At 45.1% G+C, this 18609-nt stretch overlaps 1 protein-coding gene across 1 annotated transcript in view; it reads right to left on the reverse strand.

Annotated features, from left to right (window-relative positions):
• ATP6V0A4 (ATPase, H+ transporting, lysosomal V0 subunit a4) overlaps window positions 1-14771 on the reverse strand; it is a 40234-nt gene extending 25463 nt beyond the window's left edge. The window contains exons 1-9 of the mRNA XM_012642763.1: window positions 14638-14771; window positions 13167-13245; window positions 12800-12894; window positions 8839-8964; window positions 8288-8382; window positions 6956-7082; window positions 4586-4668; window positions 3811-3904; window positions 1264-1476 (exon numbers count right to left, since the gene is read on the reverse strand). Of these exons, the coding sequence (XP_012498217.1) occupies window positions 1264-1476; window positions 3811-3904; window positions 4586-4668; window positions 6956-7082; window positions 8288-8382; window positions 8839-8964; window positions 12800-12894; window positions 13167-13245; window positions 14638-14754 (1029 nt within the window). The 5' untranslated portion in view covers window positions 14755-14771. The remainder of the gene's footprint in view (window positions 1-1263; window positions 1477-3810; window positions 3905-4585; window positions 4669-6955; window positions 7083-8287; window positions 8383-8838; window positions 8965-12799; window positions 12895-13166; window positions 13246-14637) is intronic.
• Between the last annotated feature and the right edge of the window lie 3838 nt (window positions 14772-18609).

Below are 18609 nucleotides of genomic sequence, written 5' to 3' on the forward strand. Positions count from 1 at the left end.
AGGAACACTTTCTGCATTCAAATCCTGCCTCCTGGCTGCAGGACTGTGGCCAAGTTACTTCCACTCTCTGTGCTCAGTTTCCTCATCTGTACAAGGGGGATAAAGATACTCCTACCTCCTAGTCTGTGCCCACCTCACGGCCGTTACCTTCAGATCTCTCAGCCTGAAGCTTTTCCTCCCACCCTACCCCAATCTTCCCATGGCATCAGTGCCACCTGGTCAGAGGGGCCTTCTCTGACAACAGGCACCATGCGTTCCCCAGCTGTCACCAGATATGCCACCCAGCTCATTGCCCTATCAGTCAGACACCACTCGGTCCTCGACCTAATGGGTTTCACCTCCCTGCTACCCTGTGAAGAAGCTAATCACATCCTGCTGCAGGAACAAAAGGGCACCCCACCCTGCTGTCACTACAAAGCCTGCCTCCAACAGGTCCTGCTGGCTCACTTTGCTTCCAGGCAGGGTCCCAAGCACATCCTGTGTGGCCCTGCGTGGCGTGTGTCGTCTTCCTCCCCTGGGCTATGAGTTCGTGTGACTCATAAGCAGCTGCCCACCTCATCGGTCCAGTGCCAGGTGTAATGTGTTCTGCCATCCTGTGCTATTTAGGGCGGGGGATCCCTCCTTCATCAATGGGGTGAATAAAGAATCAGAACAAGTCCCACTCCCCACCCCATCCCTCACCACCCCATGTTTGATTTCCTGCCCACCGCTCATCGCTGCCCGAAATCACATTAGCCGTGGACCTGCGTCTGTGTCCCTTTCTAGAAAGTCTATCAGGGCAAGGCTCTGGGCTGCCACTGTGGCCCGAGATGCATTCCTGATGCACAGGGACTGTCCAGGAGGTGAACGAAGAGAGCTGAGAGAATTGAGTCAGGCACGTAGTGCTTAGCACAGCTGCTGGCACACAGGGAGTGGTCTACACATTTGGGCTACTATTATAGGCTCGGTCATGTCTTTCCAGCTAGACTGTAAATTCCCTGAGATAACAGATGGTATCTCCAGTCTAGCAGTGTGACTGGCACATTAGCGCTCAGAATGTGCTCGTTAAAGATCACGGAAATATTGAGTGTTTGTCAAGCACTGAAAAAAAAGGAGTTTCTTGTATGTGTCCTAGCACTGGGTTAAGAATTGAAGACACAGAGACGGAGACAATCCTACCACCAAGTCACTTGTAAAGTTCAGGTAACGTAGGAGGCAGATGCCCTCCCCGAGCCTGGCAGCGGGGCTGACTCGTCTGACCTCCCAGCTCCACCCGCCACGCACCATGCCTTGCTCTAAGGCCCTCTTGATGCGTCCGGCGTCTGCGACTGGGAACCAGATCTCGGCGATGACACACTGCTGGGTGACATCAATGTTGCACATGTTCAGGATGTGGTAAATGGCCTTCATCTTCTGCACCTTGATGACCCAGGAGTGCCAGTTGGCAGCCGCTTCCTGCAGCAGGCGCTGGCGGTGCGACTCCGTTTGTGTTATGACCTAGGCAAAAAACAACACACGGAAAAACAAGGAGCATTCATGGAGGTATTTGACACTGTTGCAGAAATGGGGGCCCATTGGCCATAGCGGCTCCCCGTGCTCTGGCTGCCCCTCTGGCCTGCAGCTCTCACCTGGCCCCAACTCGCAGGAGCAGTTTATCTCCCCTACCCCTAAGGCAAAGATTGTATCTTCCTTTTCTCCTGAATACCTCATAGTCCAATTGTTATAGATTGAATTGTGTCCTCAAAAATGATCTGTTGAAATCCTAAGCCCTGATACCAGTGAACAAGGCCTTATTTGGGAAGAGGAACTTTGCAGACGTAATCAAGTCGAGGCCATACCGGATTAGGATGGGCCTGATCCAACAGGGCCCTTACGGGAAATTTGGACCTTGAGGCACACAAGGAAGAAGACCATGAGACAACGGAAGCAGAGGTGGCAGTGACGCATCTGTAAGCCAGGGAACGCCAGAGCTAGGAAGAGGCAGGGAAGGCTCCTCCCTAAGGGAGCTTGGCTCTGCTGACACCCTGAGCAGGTCCAGCCTCCAGGACATGAGGGAACAAATACTTTAAGCCCTGCAGTTGGTAGTAATTTGTCACAGCAGCCCTAAGAAATGATTTACATAGATAATCTCTCCAATAAATGACAAGTGAATTAATGAGTGAAGGAATGAATGGATGATTTGGCCCATGTGGAATGTACTTAATGGAATTAGCTTTTATGTTTTGATGATACAATAAATAGGGTCATCTGTTTTAGTAACCCCACATGTGGCTGCTGTAGTGTGCTATAAGAGATACATTGCGGCTATAAGATTAATGACAGCCCAACACTACGTGTCACCATGTTGCAGTATGATGCAACATGGCCTGAGGATTTCCAGCCCTGGCGTGGGGACTTCAGGAGACAAGGCCACCTCAGCACAGATGCAACACTCAGAAACCTTGAAACAAAGCTCACCCTTACAAGAATACCCTAAGCTCCCTTGAGGAAAGAAACACCTGCCGACAGACCTGGACTGAATATGGGCATGAAAAAGGGGAAGAAGCCTCTAAACTTTGAGAATGGTCTCTTGACCCTCCTGGTCACTGGGTCACCTGGCTCCTGGCTGCACGTGGCCCAGGCCACCAGCCTGCTCCTGTTATCCGTCCGGTAAGAGTGCTGCTCAAATAAACTCGTAAACATCAGACGGCACCTAAGACTTATCCTTGGCGGGGATCGAACCGAAGGAGAGAAGTTGCCCCTGGGGAAGGTGCTCGACTTCACCGCCCAAAACCCCCAATACGAGAGCCACCCAAGTCCTGCTAACGGGGCACGTGAGTTTGGCGGCGTTGCTTTTCCATTCTCTATGACGTTTTCATAAAATCTAGCAGGGAGGGTCTGGGAAGGAGGACCTCAAGGATGATTGCTTAGGGAAACAGTCTTCTTGACAAGTGACAAAGAAGGAATAGAGAGGATTAAAGAAATTAAACACAGATTTTCTGGGACTGTAAAATTGTCTGCTAGCTTAAGGGTTTTGAAACACACACACACACACACACACACACACACACCCCCCTAATCTCTAAACACACTGGTTGAGGATACATAACTGTGCTGACTTATACAGCAGCCAAATGCAGCTACTAAAATTAAAATTAAATAAAAAATTCAGTTCCTTGGTGGCACTAGCCCTGTTTCAAGTGTTCATCAGCCATGTGTGGCTTGTGACTACAATGTTGGACGGCGCAGGCTACACACACGTCATCACAATGTAAAGTTCTACTGGTCAGCGCTGAGAATTTGCCGTCTGACCGAGGCCCAGCTCATTTCAGGGACTACTCTTAAAGCTGCTGTGACTGAAGAAAGTGTCCTGACCATGAAAGTGCTGAGTGTCACCCTGGATGCTGACGGGCTTTACAAAGGAAATGAAGATGTTCACAGGATGAAACTAGACTCACTGTTTTTACAGAATTAATCATTCGGCTTCAACCACTGGGCGATTCAGTGGGAAAAGAATCAGTCAAACTGGTTGTTCAACTAAATTGGCTGGTTAGTTGTGTCATAAATTCGGTCTAGGCCGAGGATGGCAATAAAAGACACCTTTTATCAGATTGGGTGGCCACCTGACGGCTGACGAGGGCTGTGGTCAACTCAAAGCATTCCTGACATGCAGAATCATCACCGCTAGCTTATCGAACAGTTCTGGAATTGTGAAATCTCCCACGGCCACAGCCAGAAGGGCGTAGCTAACATACCAGCCGGCTTCCCAGCCTCCCGGGGACAGGGCTTAAATGGACACGCGGCAGCCCATCCACAGCCCCATCAGATCAAGTGCCCGAACCCCGCACTTACAGTGATTAAGTCTTCCAGCCTCACGTTGACCCCAGCCAACATGTCTCTGCGCTCCGCCGCAGGCTCTGGGCAAGGGTAGATGGTGGCCCGAAACCTGTGTTTGATACGTTCCAGAGGACACACTTGGGTTACCGCTACAAAGCATTCTGCACCCCCTTTTCTGCTAAGCCATCATTTGGTGACTTTGGCTAATGGCCACCCTTTCCTAGAATAGCTGCCTCTTTGGCGATGGGAAAATGATTCCCGGTCACAGGATTTCCCAGCACATCACTGGTGCTGTGAACTGAAGCTGCAGCTCTGTTACGTGAATGAGCTTCATTCAAACCGTAAAACCTGTGGGCTGTTACGTAAATACGACTGCAGGCTTGACTTGCGCTGTCTTCCTTCCAGAATCTACTAATGTCCTCCCTACTGAGTAATTTCTGCTCCTAGGGGGCTGCACGGAACATGATTCTGTGAAACCAGGAACGACTTCGCCATGCAGTTTGCCGGCTCCTTAGCAGCTGGTAGAGTGTGAGAAGGAAGAAACTGGAATGGTTGACATGTCTACTTTTGGTTACCTTTAAATCGTGCTTATTCAAGTTCTCTCTGTTCACATTCTCACAACTGTTAACAGTCAGTTGCATTTCTAACATCGTCTTGTCAAATGCAGAAAGTTATTCCAAAACCCTAACTGACCTTAAAGATGCCCCAATTGCGTGTTGCTCGCATTGCGTGTCTCTACCTAATCCTACCCCGAACCACTGATGAAAGAGCCATCAGCGGTCTCTCTTACCCATCACAGATCTTCTTGATTTTCTGCCTCAGCTGCTCTCCTTGATAAAATATAATGAATATATTCTTCTTAATTTCTTCTTTCTGAAAATCAGAACAAATTAAAAAAGGAAGATTTTCTTTTTGGTTAGAACATAATAGAGAGAAATGTGAAGACCTGTCTTTAGGCTTACAAAATTCAGGAATTTAAAGTTGAAAAACTTCACCCCCCTCTCCCCCTCCACTCCCTTTAAAAATAAAAATAAAATAAAATAAAATTGGAAAACTTCGACTTTCCCCAGTTCATCTAAGTGCAGAGCTCTTAGTGAGCACAAGGCTGTACAAGATCTCAGAGGCGGGTGCAGCCGACAGCCTCATTATTCCCTACGCTGTGGGACCACAGCTGATCTTTGTATTGAGCCCTAAGCCCTATACTTAAAAGATGTGATAATAAACAAGGAAACATCCAGAAGAGGATATTTTAAGGCTTAAAACAAAAACGACTGACAGGTGAGCTGTCACACCAGAGTTAATCCACACATCGGCATTTCAGGCATGAGTGGGTATTTGATATTTAACAAAGGTAAATGTCTTAATTTTTGACTCACACATTTGCTCACAGTATGCCCGTAAGAATGATGTTTAAATTGCATTTTTCAAGTTCAAGTTGGACAATTCATAAGAAAGGGAGACTGTATGTTCCACGAGCATGTATGAAAACATCCCACTCTCACTGTAAGCGAAGAAATATGCACAGAAACAATGTGTCCTTTCACGTTGTTGGAGGGGGTAAAGGTAAAATTACAAAACCCATTGTTGGAAAAGTTATGACAAATCCAATGGATTCATCACATACCATTCAAGGCACTAGAATCAGAAAAGCCACTGGAAAATCATTCGTCAAGACCCATCAGGTGTCGTAAAAATGCTCACACCCTTTAAGCCAGCAGTGCTATTTTCCTTGAATTCGCTTATTATGGAAGTAATTCAAAAGAAAATAAAAATCCACATGCATAAAGATGCTCATCGTGGTGTCTATATTCTGGAGCAAAAATGGAAATAAAGTATCCAAAAATAGATCATGTCACAACAACTCAATGGAAATAGCAGGCATCCATTGCAATAATATCAAAATGAATCATCCCTTTGGTAGCTGCTCCTGGGAGCAGGGCAGGGGTAGGGTTTTCAGAGCTGCTGCTTTACATTATTTCCAAAGCTTCCTTCACCCACGGAATCCACCCTGGTCCTTTCTGAATCTCTTAGGTTTTCTTGTCTCCTGATCCACCAGAACCAGGAATCTATTCTGATGTCATGACATCCATTTGGTGACCTTCCATGCCAATGCTCATCTTTTTCCAGAGACTTCTTTTATACTCTCTCCATCACCCTGACCACAACATGTCAAAACAGGATTATGAAAAGTGATGATTCCATGTCAAATTTTAAAATAATCTTTGTAAAGGATGCATGGTAATATGGGGGAAATATACTATCTGAAATAAAGAGCAGGAAAAAATCATTTCCGTATATACTACGGTCATATAAAATTATACCTGTCTACAGCTATAGAGAAAAAGTAGTACAAGAGGAAAAATAAAAATGAAGATGTTAGAGTAGTTTTAGAGACCATACTGAGGGGTTTTGTGGTTTTTAATAAGCTTTCTTCTTATTTTAAATGTCATTTATTTTAACTGTAAAGAAGTTCACCAAATAAAACTTAAAATTAATTTTTTAGCCTCTAATGTAGAAAAGATTATAGGCTCTCAGAAACAAGCCCAGCTTCTTGGAATTAAAGAGTAAGTGGATTTAAGTACTAACTAAAAGTGAGACAAAGCAACACCCTATGGAATTCATAGCATTAAAAGTGTGGCACTCAGGGAAGGGGCCCCTTGAAGTCCTTGTTTGAAGTGTGTGGTCTGTTGGCAGGTTTATCATCAGCACCATCTGGGAGGCTCTCAGAACTGCAGAAGCTCAGGCCCACTGAATCAGATTTGCATTTGAACAAGATCCCTGGGTGACTTCTATGCTCATGTGCATCCTGAAGCTTGAGAAGCTGACCCAAGTCAGTTCTTAGTTCTTTGCAGTGAAGAAGTGGTGTGGGAGTCCTACAGCTAAGCGTCTAGAAACAAGTACAGCTAAGCGTCTAGAAACAAGTACAGCTAAGTTTCTTGGAGGAATGAACCAATTATGAGGTGTTCACAAGAATCGGTTCTTGAACTGACCTTTCAAACATATTTTTAAAAAGGAAAAGGAAAGGAAAAAAAGGAGAAAGAAAGGAAATAGATTTTGGCTTCATTGAACTAAAGACTCCATGTTTTCAGAGAAGGAAACTCTTCTGGTGAGGCTATGGGGGAATTTCAGAGGAAGTTTTCCTGTAGCCTGAGATGCCCACCGTGACCGGATCCTCCAGGGCTGTGTCCATCTCACTGAACTTCAGGTAGATGTTTCCTCGGCAGACTCGCCACAGCAGCCTCTCAAAGGAAGCCATCCTCTCCCTGTTTATCACGCCGGCCGTGAAGCTAGGCAGCGAGAAGGGAGATGTTACGGAGGCGCAGGGACTGGGGTGAGAGAGGGGGCCCTGCAGGACCTGAAGATGGACCAGGAGGTGAACGACCATCACTCTGCAAGCAGGAGGATCTTGACGCAGCTCTACCGACAGGGTCCCACCCCACGTCCCAGCCCCAACTCGCCCCAAGTGCCTTTGCCCTTCTGTTTCCTTCAATATTTCGAAACGTCCTTAATCATCCCAATGCTATATATTCACTATTTGCAATTAAAAATATGATAGACCATTCATTATAGCACTGCAGCTAATAGGAGCAAATGTTCAACAATGGTCCCTCTACATTTTTACCAAAAAAATTTAAATGTACTAAGAGGGAAACATATGCATTGATGTCTATGCATCTCTATTTTTCCCATTATCCAGGTACTTAGATAATTGCTGACCCAAACTGCTCATATTAGCCTAAGAGTTGTGACTTTCATTGGTTTAGTACTTTAAATGTACACTGATCCTGTATTACCTTCTAATCAACCATCTTCAATAAACATTTTTTCTTTTCCATTCAGACTCAGTGCCTAGAGCCTCAAATAGCAGGCCCTCAACTATCCATTGAATAAAAAATTATAAATCCCAAACTCATGACTTTCAGAAATGCTTTGTAATTCATCTATTTCACGTAGACACTGAATGAAATTCCACCGTTCTGAATCACCGCATATTTTCCTGGGTATAAACATCATATTAGTGCTTCTTGGGGATGACTTGATTGCATAACTATCTCATTTCTAATTACACTTAAAAACTCAAACTTCAAATGTATTTTATTGTTAAAATAGTATTTTAAAGGTAAGGAAAAAACATATATCCCCATAGCCTTGTTCCAAGGCCAGGGAAGAGTTATGAAAGCCCATCTGAACAACTATCTCCACATCCTTCCCCTGTGGGAGCAACATAAACATCGCACTCTCCAGGCTCAAGAATGTTAGTGTCAGCACTAACAAGAAGGTAACGCTACATCCAACTCCACCCACCTGATAAGGTTACACTTGGGTTAATTCCTCTGTACAGGCCTCACACTCACGGGAAACAGTTGCCATTTTGGTAACTGGTTGCTGTTTGTTCATCCATCCATCCATTCATTCACTCAGGGAAATCTATCACGTGCCAGGACCAAGGACCCATCTACACACGACGCTCAGGCTATTGAGTCACACTAACCCCAACTTTCCGGTCACGTAAGCAGGCACAGCTCTCAACTCCAGGAGACCGGAAGTATCTTCAGTAAAGAAATCATCGGCTAAATTGGTTTCCGTCTGAAAGTCAAAGCACCACTATGTTCATTCAAATATATTTAGAGCAACTTAAAAAGCACCCCACACCTCAAGGTTTTGTCTGCTTTTAGTGAAGCTTTAATTTTCCACAGTTAAGAGAATTTAGAAAGCACAGTGTCCTCGTTAGGTCAAAAAGCTTCCCCAGTCTCTTCCTACCAAAACCTTAAAGCTGCTCAAACTAACTGTTCTACTTTGTTCTGACTTCTTCTGTCTGGGCCATTTTGAGCACGTATTTTTAAATGAGCACATAACATTTTTGCTTTCAGTTCAACCAGCACTACAGTTATTCCACCCAAAATACTTTCCTCACCCCTCCACCAAAGGGCTAGCCACAGAACACAGAGTGATTTATTCATATTCCAAACCAGCCAGTTTTTAAAATGAAAGTTCGAGGCTCTGAGGAAAGGGCCCTTTAATAAGTAATCCCCAAATCATGACCTCAAAGAAGTCCTGGGTTTTCTTCAGGAGGTATTTGAGTTCCGTCAGTTCTAGGAAGCTTTTTTTCAAAGCCTGCTGGTTCTGGTTGGCTTCCTGTAACTCCCCTTCCAGTTTTTCTAGAACAGTCTGTGAAGGAAGGAAAAGGAAGGTCAGGCAGGCAGAAAGGCAGAGAGTGCTATGCCATTCCTAATATGTGTCAACTGCGACAGGTAACTAAAAAGATATTCACTACAACATAATATAGCTCGAAGTCGAGTGGCTTGTTCAGTAACAGACAACCATGATTGTCGAGACTAAGCTAGAGCCGTCTACACATGCGCCCTGGAGATCCATCATGGATGGAGAGGATCAGGAACTATTGTCTGGGAGTGGAAGGCAGCTTCATGGGAAGTCAAGGCATTTTGGCAAATTCCTCCCCACTTAACATGTAAAACACTAAAAAGGGAGGACAGTAAATTACACAATGAGGATTCCTTCTGCCCCAAACACACTACAATGATGGATAAAATTTAAAACCTAGGATCACCTCCAAACCACTACCAGTCCCAAGCTGGGGGCTGGAGAGCCAGGAACAAGCAGGTGAAAAAGGCTACACAGAGGAGCTTAAGCACAGAGTACAGGAAGTCAAACAACAAACCGATCTCCCTTCCAAAATGAGCGTGCAAAAAGAATGAGGCTCATAGAGAAATATATGATAAGAAAAATCACCAACAAAATCAACAGTCAGAACACAAAATCGCATTGGGTGAAATTATTTTTATGAAGTAGTCTGAACAACACTTACATGAAAGAACAGTTATTCAAATATCCATCAACAATACAACGGATAAAACGTGTTATAGCCAGTAAAAAGAACACTACGTAGCAGTGGAAATGAATTAATTTCAGAAACATGAAAAAATATGGAGCCTTAAAAAATAAAATGATGAAAGGATATGGCGAGAAGCAGAAGAATAAACAACATGGGTTCATTTAGATGAAATTTTTAAATGTGTAAAGCTAAACCATATGATATTTAGAAAAATAATTATGTGCTAAAACTGTGAAGGAATAAAAAAAATACAAAATTCAGGGTAGTAATTATCGCAAAGGGAAGAGGGGAGAGGGGAGGGGGGCAGAGGGAGGACTTTGCAGGCATCACTGTGGGTATCTTTCATCCTACACAGGATGATGGGTACTTGGTGTTTGCTGATCATTATTTTTTATACTTTAAACATGTTTTTAAAAAATACTATGATATCAATTCAATATTTAATAAAAACAATAACAAATAAATCTATACTTAAACATACTGTAGTAAAACTCTGGAACAAAAACAAAACCTTAAAGGCTACTGGGGAAAAAAAAAGACAAACAGTCCACAAATGGATGACCATTGACCTAGCAGCAGGTTCTCAAGTATGTGTCTTGGAATGCGAAGCGTAACTGTAATTTGCAGCTCTCAAACCAAGGGGGTGGGGGAGAAGGCTTTGGCAGGTATTACAGAAAGGCAGGAAAGAGAAGAAAAGAACAAAGCAAATGGTAACCCAAAAGCCAGTAAATCAGTAATCACAATAAATGGAAATGGATTAAGGTCACCTATTAAAAGAGAGATTACCATGTTAGATATTTTTCATTCCATCTAAGAGACATCCTTACCAAAGAGATAAAAAATAAACGATAAAAAGGATATCCACTCAAATGTTAGCTCTACCCCCCAAAAAGCTTATTAATAGCAGACAAAATTGAATACTTTAAATTTAGAATGGTGAAACTTGAAAAGTGTGTGTTTTGGCATAGTCAGAGAAGGAGTTATATTAATAAAACACAGAATTGGGCCTGGCGAGGTGGCTCAAGCCTGTAATCCTAGCACTTTGGGAGGCCGAGGCGGGAGAACAGCTTGAGGCCAGGAGTTTGAGACCAGCCTGAGCAACATAGCAAGACCCTGTCTCTACAAAAAAATAAAAAAAAGATGAGCCAGGTGTGGTGGCGCACACCTGTAGTCCCAGCTATTTAGGAGGCTAAGGCAGGAGGATCGCTTGAGCCCAGGAGTTGGAGAATGCAATGAGCTACGATGACACCACTGCACTCTAGCTCGGGCAACACCCTGTCTTAAAAAAAATAAATAAAAATTCAAAAATAAAATAAAATACAGAATTAAACTAGTCAGCCTAAAGTAAACTCAGTTGGATGAATTGCTTTTTAAAGGTACTATCTGAAGCATAAGAGGGAAAGTATGCAGCCATGTAACCGTTCTCATTATATTAACAATGGCTGGATACTGTCCAGACAGCCCTCGTATAACCAAGGCAGTTTGGAAACAAAAACACTTGTTACATGTTTAACAAAATCAAGAAAGGCTCCACGCTTGTCAAGTTTCAATGTAATATCAAAGAAGAACAGTCACAATTATTTGAAAAGGCTACTAAAATATTCCCCCCATTTCCTACTACATATCTGTGTAAGGCTGGATTATTTTCCTATACTTAATGAAAACAACATATTGCCAACGGATTCAAAGGGGAAGTAGACGTGAGAAAACAGCTGTCTTCTATTAAGCCACACACTTAAGAAATTTGCAAACAGCACTGTTCTTCTCATTATAATTTTTTGTCTTGGAAAGACAATCATTTTTCATTAAAAAATGTTAAAATGTATTGAGATGTTATTTTCAAATGAATTAATAAATATTTTACATTTTTTCCATTTTAATTCCTAATGCAGTAAATATTAATAAACATAACTCACATAGAGTTTTTTGGGATCCTCAGTGATGGTTAGGAGTATAAAGGTACCTGAAACCAAGCTTAAGAACTATTGAATTAGAGATAAATTATGAAAATGTGATATCGATCAGAAGCCCAACAGAAATCCTAAGAAATTAGAATCTGTGTGCCTTGGCATAGTCGGAGAAGAGCATGTAGAAGAGAAGGGAATTAAAGGGAACCTGGGGTTAGACCAGAAGCATGTGGGTGCGTAGGAAAAGCACTCCAGCAGCGGGACACAGCACAGGCAAAAGCTTGGAGTTGAGAAATGAATGAGACGAGCAGAGAACAATCTGCTCGGGACAAGCCCAAGGAGAGTGGAGGACTCGAGAAGTAGGACAGGGTTAGGCACCGCGGGCTTTGGTGGTCTGAGAACAGGTTGAGGCCGACATAGGGGAGCAGGGAGCCACTGCACGTTCTTGAGCAGGGAAGTGGCGCGATAAAGCAATCCCACGACAGAAATTAATCTGGCGGTAGTCGAAGAGAGTGGAATGGTGAAGAAGAAAACTGGAAAGCCTAGACAACTTCTGTCCCAACTCGGAAATAAAGGCAAAAGCCTGCACCAGAATGACACGTCATAGTCCACGTGAACAGGTCCAGGTGTTAGGGCAGCTGGAGGGATGAGGGTAGGAGGTTGTTGAATTAACAGGGCTGGTATTACACAAGACTAGGGATAAGACAAATTCGACATGATTTGGGGGAGGTCCTATTTATATTGGTTAACAGGTTTCTCCCCAAATATTCAGATTTTATCATTGTTTTTTAAATTACTTATTTATTTATTTAGAGACTAGGTTTTGCTACGCTGCCCAGGCTGGACTCCTGGGCTCAAGCAGTCCTCCCACCTCAGCCTCCCGAGTAGCTGGGACTACAGGCACGCACCACTGTGCCTGGCCCAGACATGCAGATTTTAATATGACGAGATCCCAAATATTTTCCTCTAGGAGATTGACTTCACTGCCTGTAAGAATCTTATGCCTACAAAAGAAATCACTCCTCAAAATGGGCAGAGCTAGGGCTATGTTGAGAAAGAAAAACAACTCTCCCTGGATTAGCAGGGTTCACTCTAAAAATTGCACACGGGGGTTTTCCTGGAGTAGTAACACTGAAAAGTGGACATCTTTTCAGCAACCAGTAAAGGATCTCTGAGTGGCTCTCCACGCTTTCAAGGAGACAGGTTTCACGACCGTCCTTGGCCGGCAACGTGAAGAACTTACCTCCAGGGTAATCATCTCCCGTGGGAGAGGGGTCAGTGGGTACTTCTCAGGCAATTGAATTGCGATCTCATTTTGCATCTCGTCTTCCAGAAAACCTGAAGGATGAAACCCCACCAGAGAGCCCAAGGTGACTGCGTTTTCTCATAACCACAAAATTAGGTCAAGCCAGACAGGGGTCTTTCCATCCAGCTCAGCTGCCTAAATTGCCCTAGGAACTGTCCTAGGACCTAGATCCCATCCCCAACCTCCCCCACCCCCTGCCTTCAGGATCACCTCAAAAAGTATTACAAATAGCGACACATGTGTTAATTAGTCCTGCAAACTATGCCAGTTCACATCTGGACAGTAAGCCAAAAAATTGTCTTACGGAGGATTCTCTCCAGTGACTCACACCTTCTGACTTCATTCACAAATTTCCTTTGGAAGCTGCTCACATTCACATTTAACTAGGGGGGAAACACAAGGCATACATTAGTAGCAACAGCTGCCGACACATTCCTTTTGGTTATTTTATGATCTTTTTAATGCTGGAGAATGTGGCTGGGATTATCTTAGAAACAGATATTTCCGTGAGTTACAGGCAAAACACGCCTTGGTGTTCTTACACTCAATCCCCCAAATGCCTCAGGTCTTGCCCTCCCATTTCTAGAAGAAACAAAGCCCTTCCACTTCTAAGTTTTCCTCATTTTCAGCCGCATTTGGCTATGCAAATCAGCCTTGAAATCCTCAGTGGGGTCATGCATAGGACTGGACCTTGAAAACTGCACAGCTCCGTGTAACGTATCACGGTCATCAGCCAAAATTTAAGTCTTGTGTTGGTGACCCTCAGCTCAGCCCATTAACTGTCATCGAGGACCTGCCTCACGTCAGGTCCTGCACTAAGAACTCGGGGTGTGAAAACAAGGCATGATCCTTCCCTGCAGGAGCTGAGCTTTCACCTTGATTTTGGTGAGGGAATAAAGAAGAACAACTGAATTTCAAAACTGAACTCAACAAGAGCTCGGTAAGGATCTAAGCTGCCCCCGGGAAATGATGCCCCAGCAGCACACTCGAGACCGTCTATCACTAGAATGTCACTCCAGAACCCGGTGCTGGGTTTCACAACCAACTGTGGACTCCAGAATACTTTGTTCTCAGCCTGCCTCATCAGGAAAAGTAGCTTTTTTGTCCTCAGAACATGTTTTGTTAATCTACATGCTTACTGGCTATATCCAATATTTGAAGATGCTACACAAGAAATAAGATACAATGACATCTAATATGTAGCGATTGCATTCAGAGCTTTAAAACATTCCCATAGGCCAGGAGCCGTGGCTCATGCCTGTAATCCTAGCACTCTGGGAAGCCCAGGCGGGAGGATCACTTGAGTCAGGAGTTTGAGACCAGCCTGAGCAAGAGCTGGTTGCTCTACTAAAAACAGAAAAATTAGCTGGCTGTGGTGGCACATGCCTGTAGTCCCAGCTACTCAGGAGGCTGGAGCAGGAGGATCGCTTGAGCCCAGGCATTTGAGATTGCCGTGAGCTATGATGATGCCACCACAGTCTACTGGGGCGACAGAGCAAGACTCTGTCTCAAAAAAAAAAAAACAAAAAAAGCAAAAAAAACACCCATTGCTATAGAGGACACAGGAATGGAGGGAGGGAGAACATGTTCGCAAATGACTTGCCCCTCGTCATTGCAAATCCCAGCCAGAAGGACTAGAACTACAGAATTCCATCTATTCCAGCTCAGGGCTCCTTGCCCTACAGAAGGATTTGTTCACTACAAAGAAGTATTGTGAAAGACTTATCTACTCCCACCCCTACCTTCCTCTTATCTTCAAAGAATGCAATACCTACATCTTTGAACTGAACCAATCCAAGTTCTCCAAGCTCAGCTACGCAGCAATATGCAGCCTCCACCTGGAGAAACAGTTGGGACAAACACATCTCCTCACTTCGAAACACAGACGCCATCTTGGCCCAGCCTTGGTCTACAGGGAAAAAAAGAAAAAGATATTTAAGGTAATACATGTGTGAAAACCTTAGTATGATATTTTTTTTTAGTTAAATTAAAATCTAACAGGAAAGACCGGGCGCAGTGGCTCACACCTGTAATCCTAGCACTCTGGGAGGCCGAGGCAGGAGGATCGCTCAAGGTCAGGAGTTCAAGACCAGCCTGAGCAAGAGCCAGATCCCGTCTCTACTAAAAAAATAGAAAGAAATTATCTGGACAACTAAAATATATATATATAGAAAAAATTAGCTGGGGATGGTGGCGCATGCCTGTAGTCCCCAGGAGGCTGAGGCAGTAGGATTGCTTGAGCCCAGGAGTTTGAGGTTGCTGTGAGCTAGGCTGATGCCACGGCACTCTAGCCAGGGCAACACAGTGAGACTCTGTCTCAAAAAAAAAAAAATCTAACAGGAAAACAAAATCCAACAGGAATCACTCCTGATTTTAAAAATATAAACAAAAACAAGATAGCACTTTTCACCCTCTACCAGATGGGCAAAAGATTTAAAAATACAATTAAAGACTCAAGTTGTGGAGGGTATGAGGAGGCAGGCCCTTTCATACACTTACTAGTTTACGTGTAAATTCTTTATAGCCTTTTCAGAGAGCAATTTGTCAATATCTATCAAATTTTATGTTACTCATACCCATGACCCAAGATCTCCACTGCTATTTATCCAGACAAACGTGGATATGTGTGGAAAAATGGATGCACAGGGATGTTTCTTACAACATAGTACATAATAATTACAATAAATGGATCTAACCTAGATATCCATCAATCGGGGAATGATTAAATAACCTGACGCAACAGAACCCTGTGCAGGCAGCAGGAATAAAATAAATCTGTATGTCCTGTATATGCCCCTGTGGGGTGGGGGTGCGCCCTGCGAGTTAGGTCAAAACTGTACCTGTGAGACACAGTTCCACCCTACAGTCCTAAGTATGAATTGACACTGTTGATAAGAAAAAAGGACAAAGACTCACACTCCGGAGAGGGGACCTCAGACATGCAGACTCAAGCACAGTAAAACATCCAACGTGCTCTAACAGATGCATGTCCAAAGTTTGACTGGGAAACAGAAGAGCAACGAACCCCGTGGAGCTCAAAGCAATTGCCATCGTCCGTCCAGAGCTACGCAGCCAGGGAACTGAGCCCAGATGCGTCAGAGGCCACCGAGCAAGGCAGATAAAATGCATTCCAGACCGTGAGGTGTGGCAGTTTGTGACTCCTGAACATTTCTCCACTCCCAAAGTCATACTGCCCATGGAACTGCCTCAAGTGTCAGTTAGAACAGGTGGCAGGAAGGACCCCTCCCACGGGTTGGAAGAAAGTGATGATCTTTTCAACGGCTGCATTGAAGACCATGTGAAAGCAAGGGGCAGGGACGGCTACAGAATCCACTCCCATCACAGAGTCCCCAGCACGGCCCTGCTGCTGGCAACCGAATTGTCTTCCCCCAAGTCAACCTTCTGGAAGAACTGTCAGCCTCCAGGGTGCATTTCAGTTTATAACCCATGGCATGTCTGTTAAATGCCAGATGCTGTGCCTGTCTGATGTCCCAGTCTCTGAATCCGGTTTCCAACAGGACCAAGTCCAAAGCCCCGGAGCTGGCCAACAACAGGTGCAGGATCGTCTCCTCCTCTGGCTCCAACTGTCACCACCTGGCTCTTCAGAGACCCTGCGTCTGTCCTTCGCTCCTGCCCCCCTCACTGCCTTTGCCAGAGCTTTCCCCTGGGTTTGGAGCCTTAGCCTCAGCCTCCCACCCTCCACCCCACATTATATGCACCTCCGCCTCCCTGCAGTCTCGGGTAAGGATCCTCTTCCTCCAGGAGCCTTGCCCGCCCATCACCAGCACCCCAGTGAGCGAGGCCCCCTCCTACACAGCAGTCACTTGCAGCTACTTGTTTAACCACTGTCTGTGTTCCCTACTAGCCGGCGAAATCCATGAGGTTAGGACAACACGGTGTTTCCCACCCCGCTCCAGTCTGGTTCAACATGACCACAAAGTGGGTGCCCCAAATGCATCTCCCCATTTATTGACTAGAGGATAAATATCAGCCCCCTGAGACTTCCTCAAGAAATGCATCGTCCGGTCCTATATGTGTTCCTCTTGACACCAGGATGAATCCAAAGCTTTCCTACTGTCCTTTCTGGTGACCAAGGCACTGAGTTCATAGACAAGAGACACAAGACATTCCCTCATGCAGACCCAAAGTCCAGCCTAAACACCCTTCTTACCGCAGCTGCATCCAAGCCGGTCCGGGGGTCGTCTGGAGCAGGCACTGGCTCCCCCTGTCCAAGATGCACTGAGTAAGGAGCCCTCAGCAGCAGCAGCCAGTTGTGGCTTGCAAGTGGCCTGAGGCTGGTGGCTCCGCAGGAGACCTCCCTGCCCTCCCCGCCCCCCAGCAGCTCTGCCTCCCGGCTCCTCTCCTCCCCAGGCACCCACAGAGCAGAGCGGAGCCAGGAGGCGGCTCTGTTGTATCAACACAGACCTGTTGTGGGCGAGGACAAACCTGCCCCACCGGCCAGCCTGCTCAACCCCCGCCACACCTGTGCCCTCTGCCGTGACCTTCGGTCCCCACCAGGAAGCGGTGACTTTGTTTTCTAGTGGAAGTAACTTGCCCCTCAGCAGAGCTGAGGGCTGTGGCCAAGGTTTCTTGAGGCCTTAGAAGGGCCCTTTAGACGGCATTCGAATGCATCTATTAAGCAAACCAAAACACACCTTTATATTGAAAAATGAGCTAAAGTTAAAAAATAATTTCGAAAAAGAAAAAAATATCATGTTCACCCTCCTCTCAACAACTATCACCCAAAAACACTTGAAAGGAAAATAGACAGAATCCTTATAAATACCCAATGGCTAAAATTCAGCTTTCCATGCGGCCCAGGCAAAAAGAGCCAAGGCCGCTTCCTGAGGACTCTTGTCTTTCCTGTTTATTTGGCAGAGGATGTGGGGCGGCAGAGCGACCCAATGGGATGCGTTTCTCGTCCTCAGGGTGACCGCGGCAGCCACCTGCAGCCACCTGCGTTTACATCAATGAGCTTCTGCCCCTCCAAGGGGCCGCACAGATCCCCACATGCACCCACCTGGGGTGCCTGTGAAAGCTCCAGAACGAAGGGGTGCTTTTTGTTTTTCTACTTTTTACTATGGAAAAATTGAAACATCTGCAAAAGTACAGAGAGTAGTTTATAGGGGACCCAAATGTACACATCACTCAGCTTCAAGAACTGTTGAATTTTGTATCACCTACACCCCACCCACTTCCTCTTCCCACCCCTGGGTATTTGGAAGCAAATCCCATATATATTATATTATTTCTTTCAAAATATTTCAGCATATGCCTCTAAAAGATAAGGATACACACACACACTTACATATATACGCACACGCGCACACACATAAAAAATGCCATGGTCACTCCTATAATTCGACAATAATTCCTTAATACTGAATATCCCATTAAGGTTCAGATTTCCTAGGGAGCTAGACACAAGGTCTCACGCCTGTAATCCCAGCACTTTGGGAGGCTGAGGCAGGAGGATTTCTTGAGTCTAGGAGTTTGAGACCAGCCTGGACAACATAACAAGACCCCATCACTACAAAAAATAAGAAAAACTAGCTGGGTGTGTGGCATGTACCTGTAGTCTCAGCTACTCAGGAGGCTGAGGTGAGAGGATCCTCAGAGCCCCGGAGTTAAAGGCTGTAGTGAGATATGATCGTGCCACTGTACTCCAGCCGGGGTGACAGAGTGAGACCATGTTTCTTAAAATAAAAAAAAATCCTTGGTTGTCTGAGATTTGCATTTTTAATAAA

The sequence above is a fragment of the Propithecus coquereli genome, unplaced genomic scaffold (genome assembly GCF_000956105.1).
Source record: "Propithecus coquereli isolate 6110/MARCELLA unplaced genomic scaffold, Pcoq_1.0 Scaffold186, whole genome shotgun sequence".
Taxonomy (NCBI): domain Eukaryota; kingdom Metazoa; phylum Chordata; class Mammalia; order Primates; family Indriidae; genus Propithecus; species Propithecus coquereli.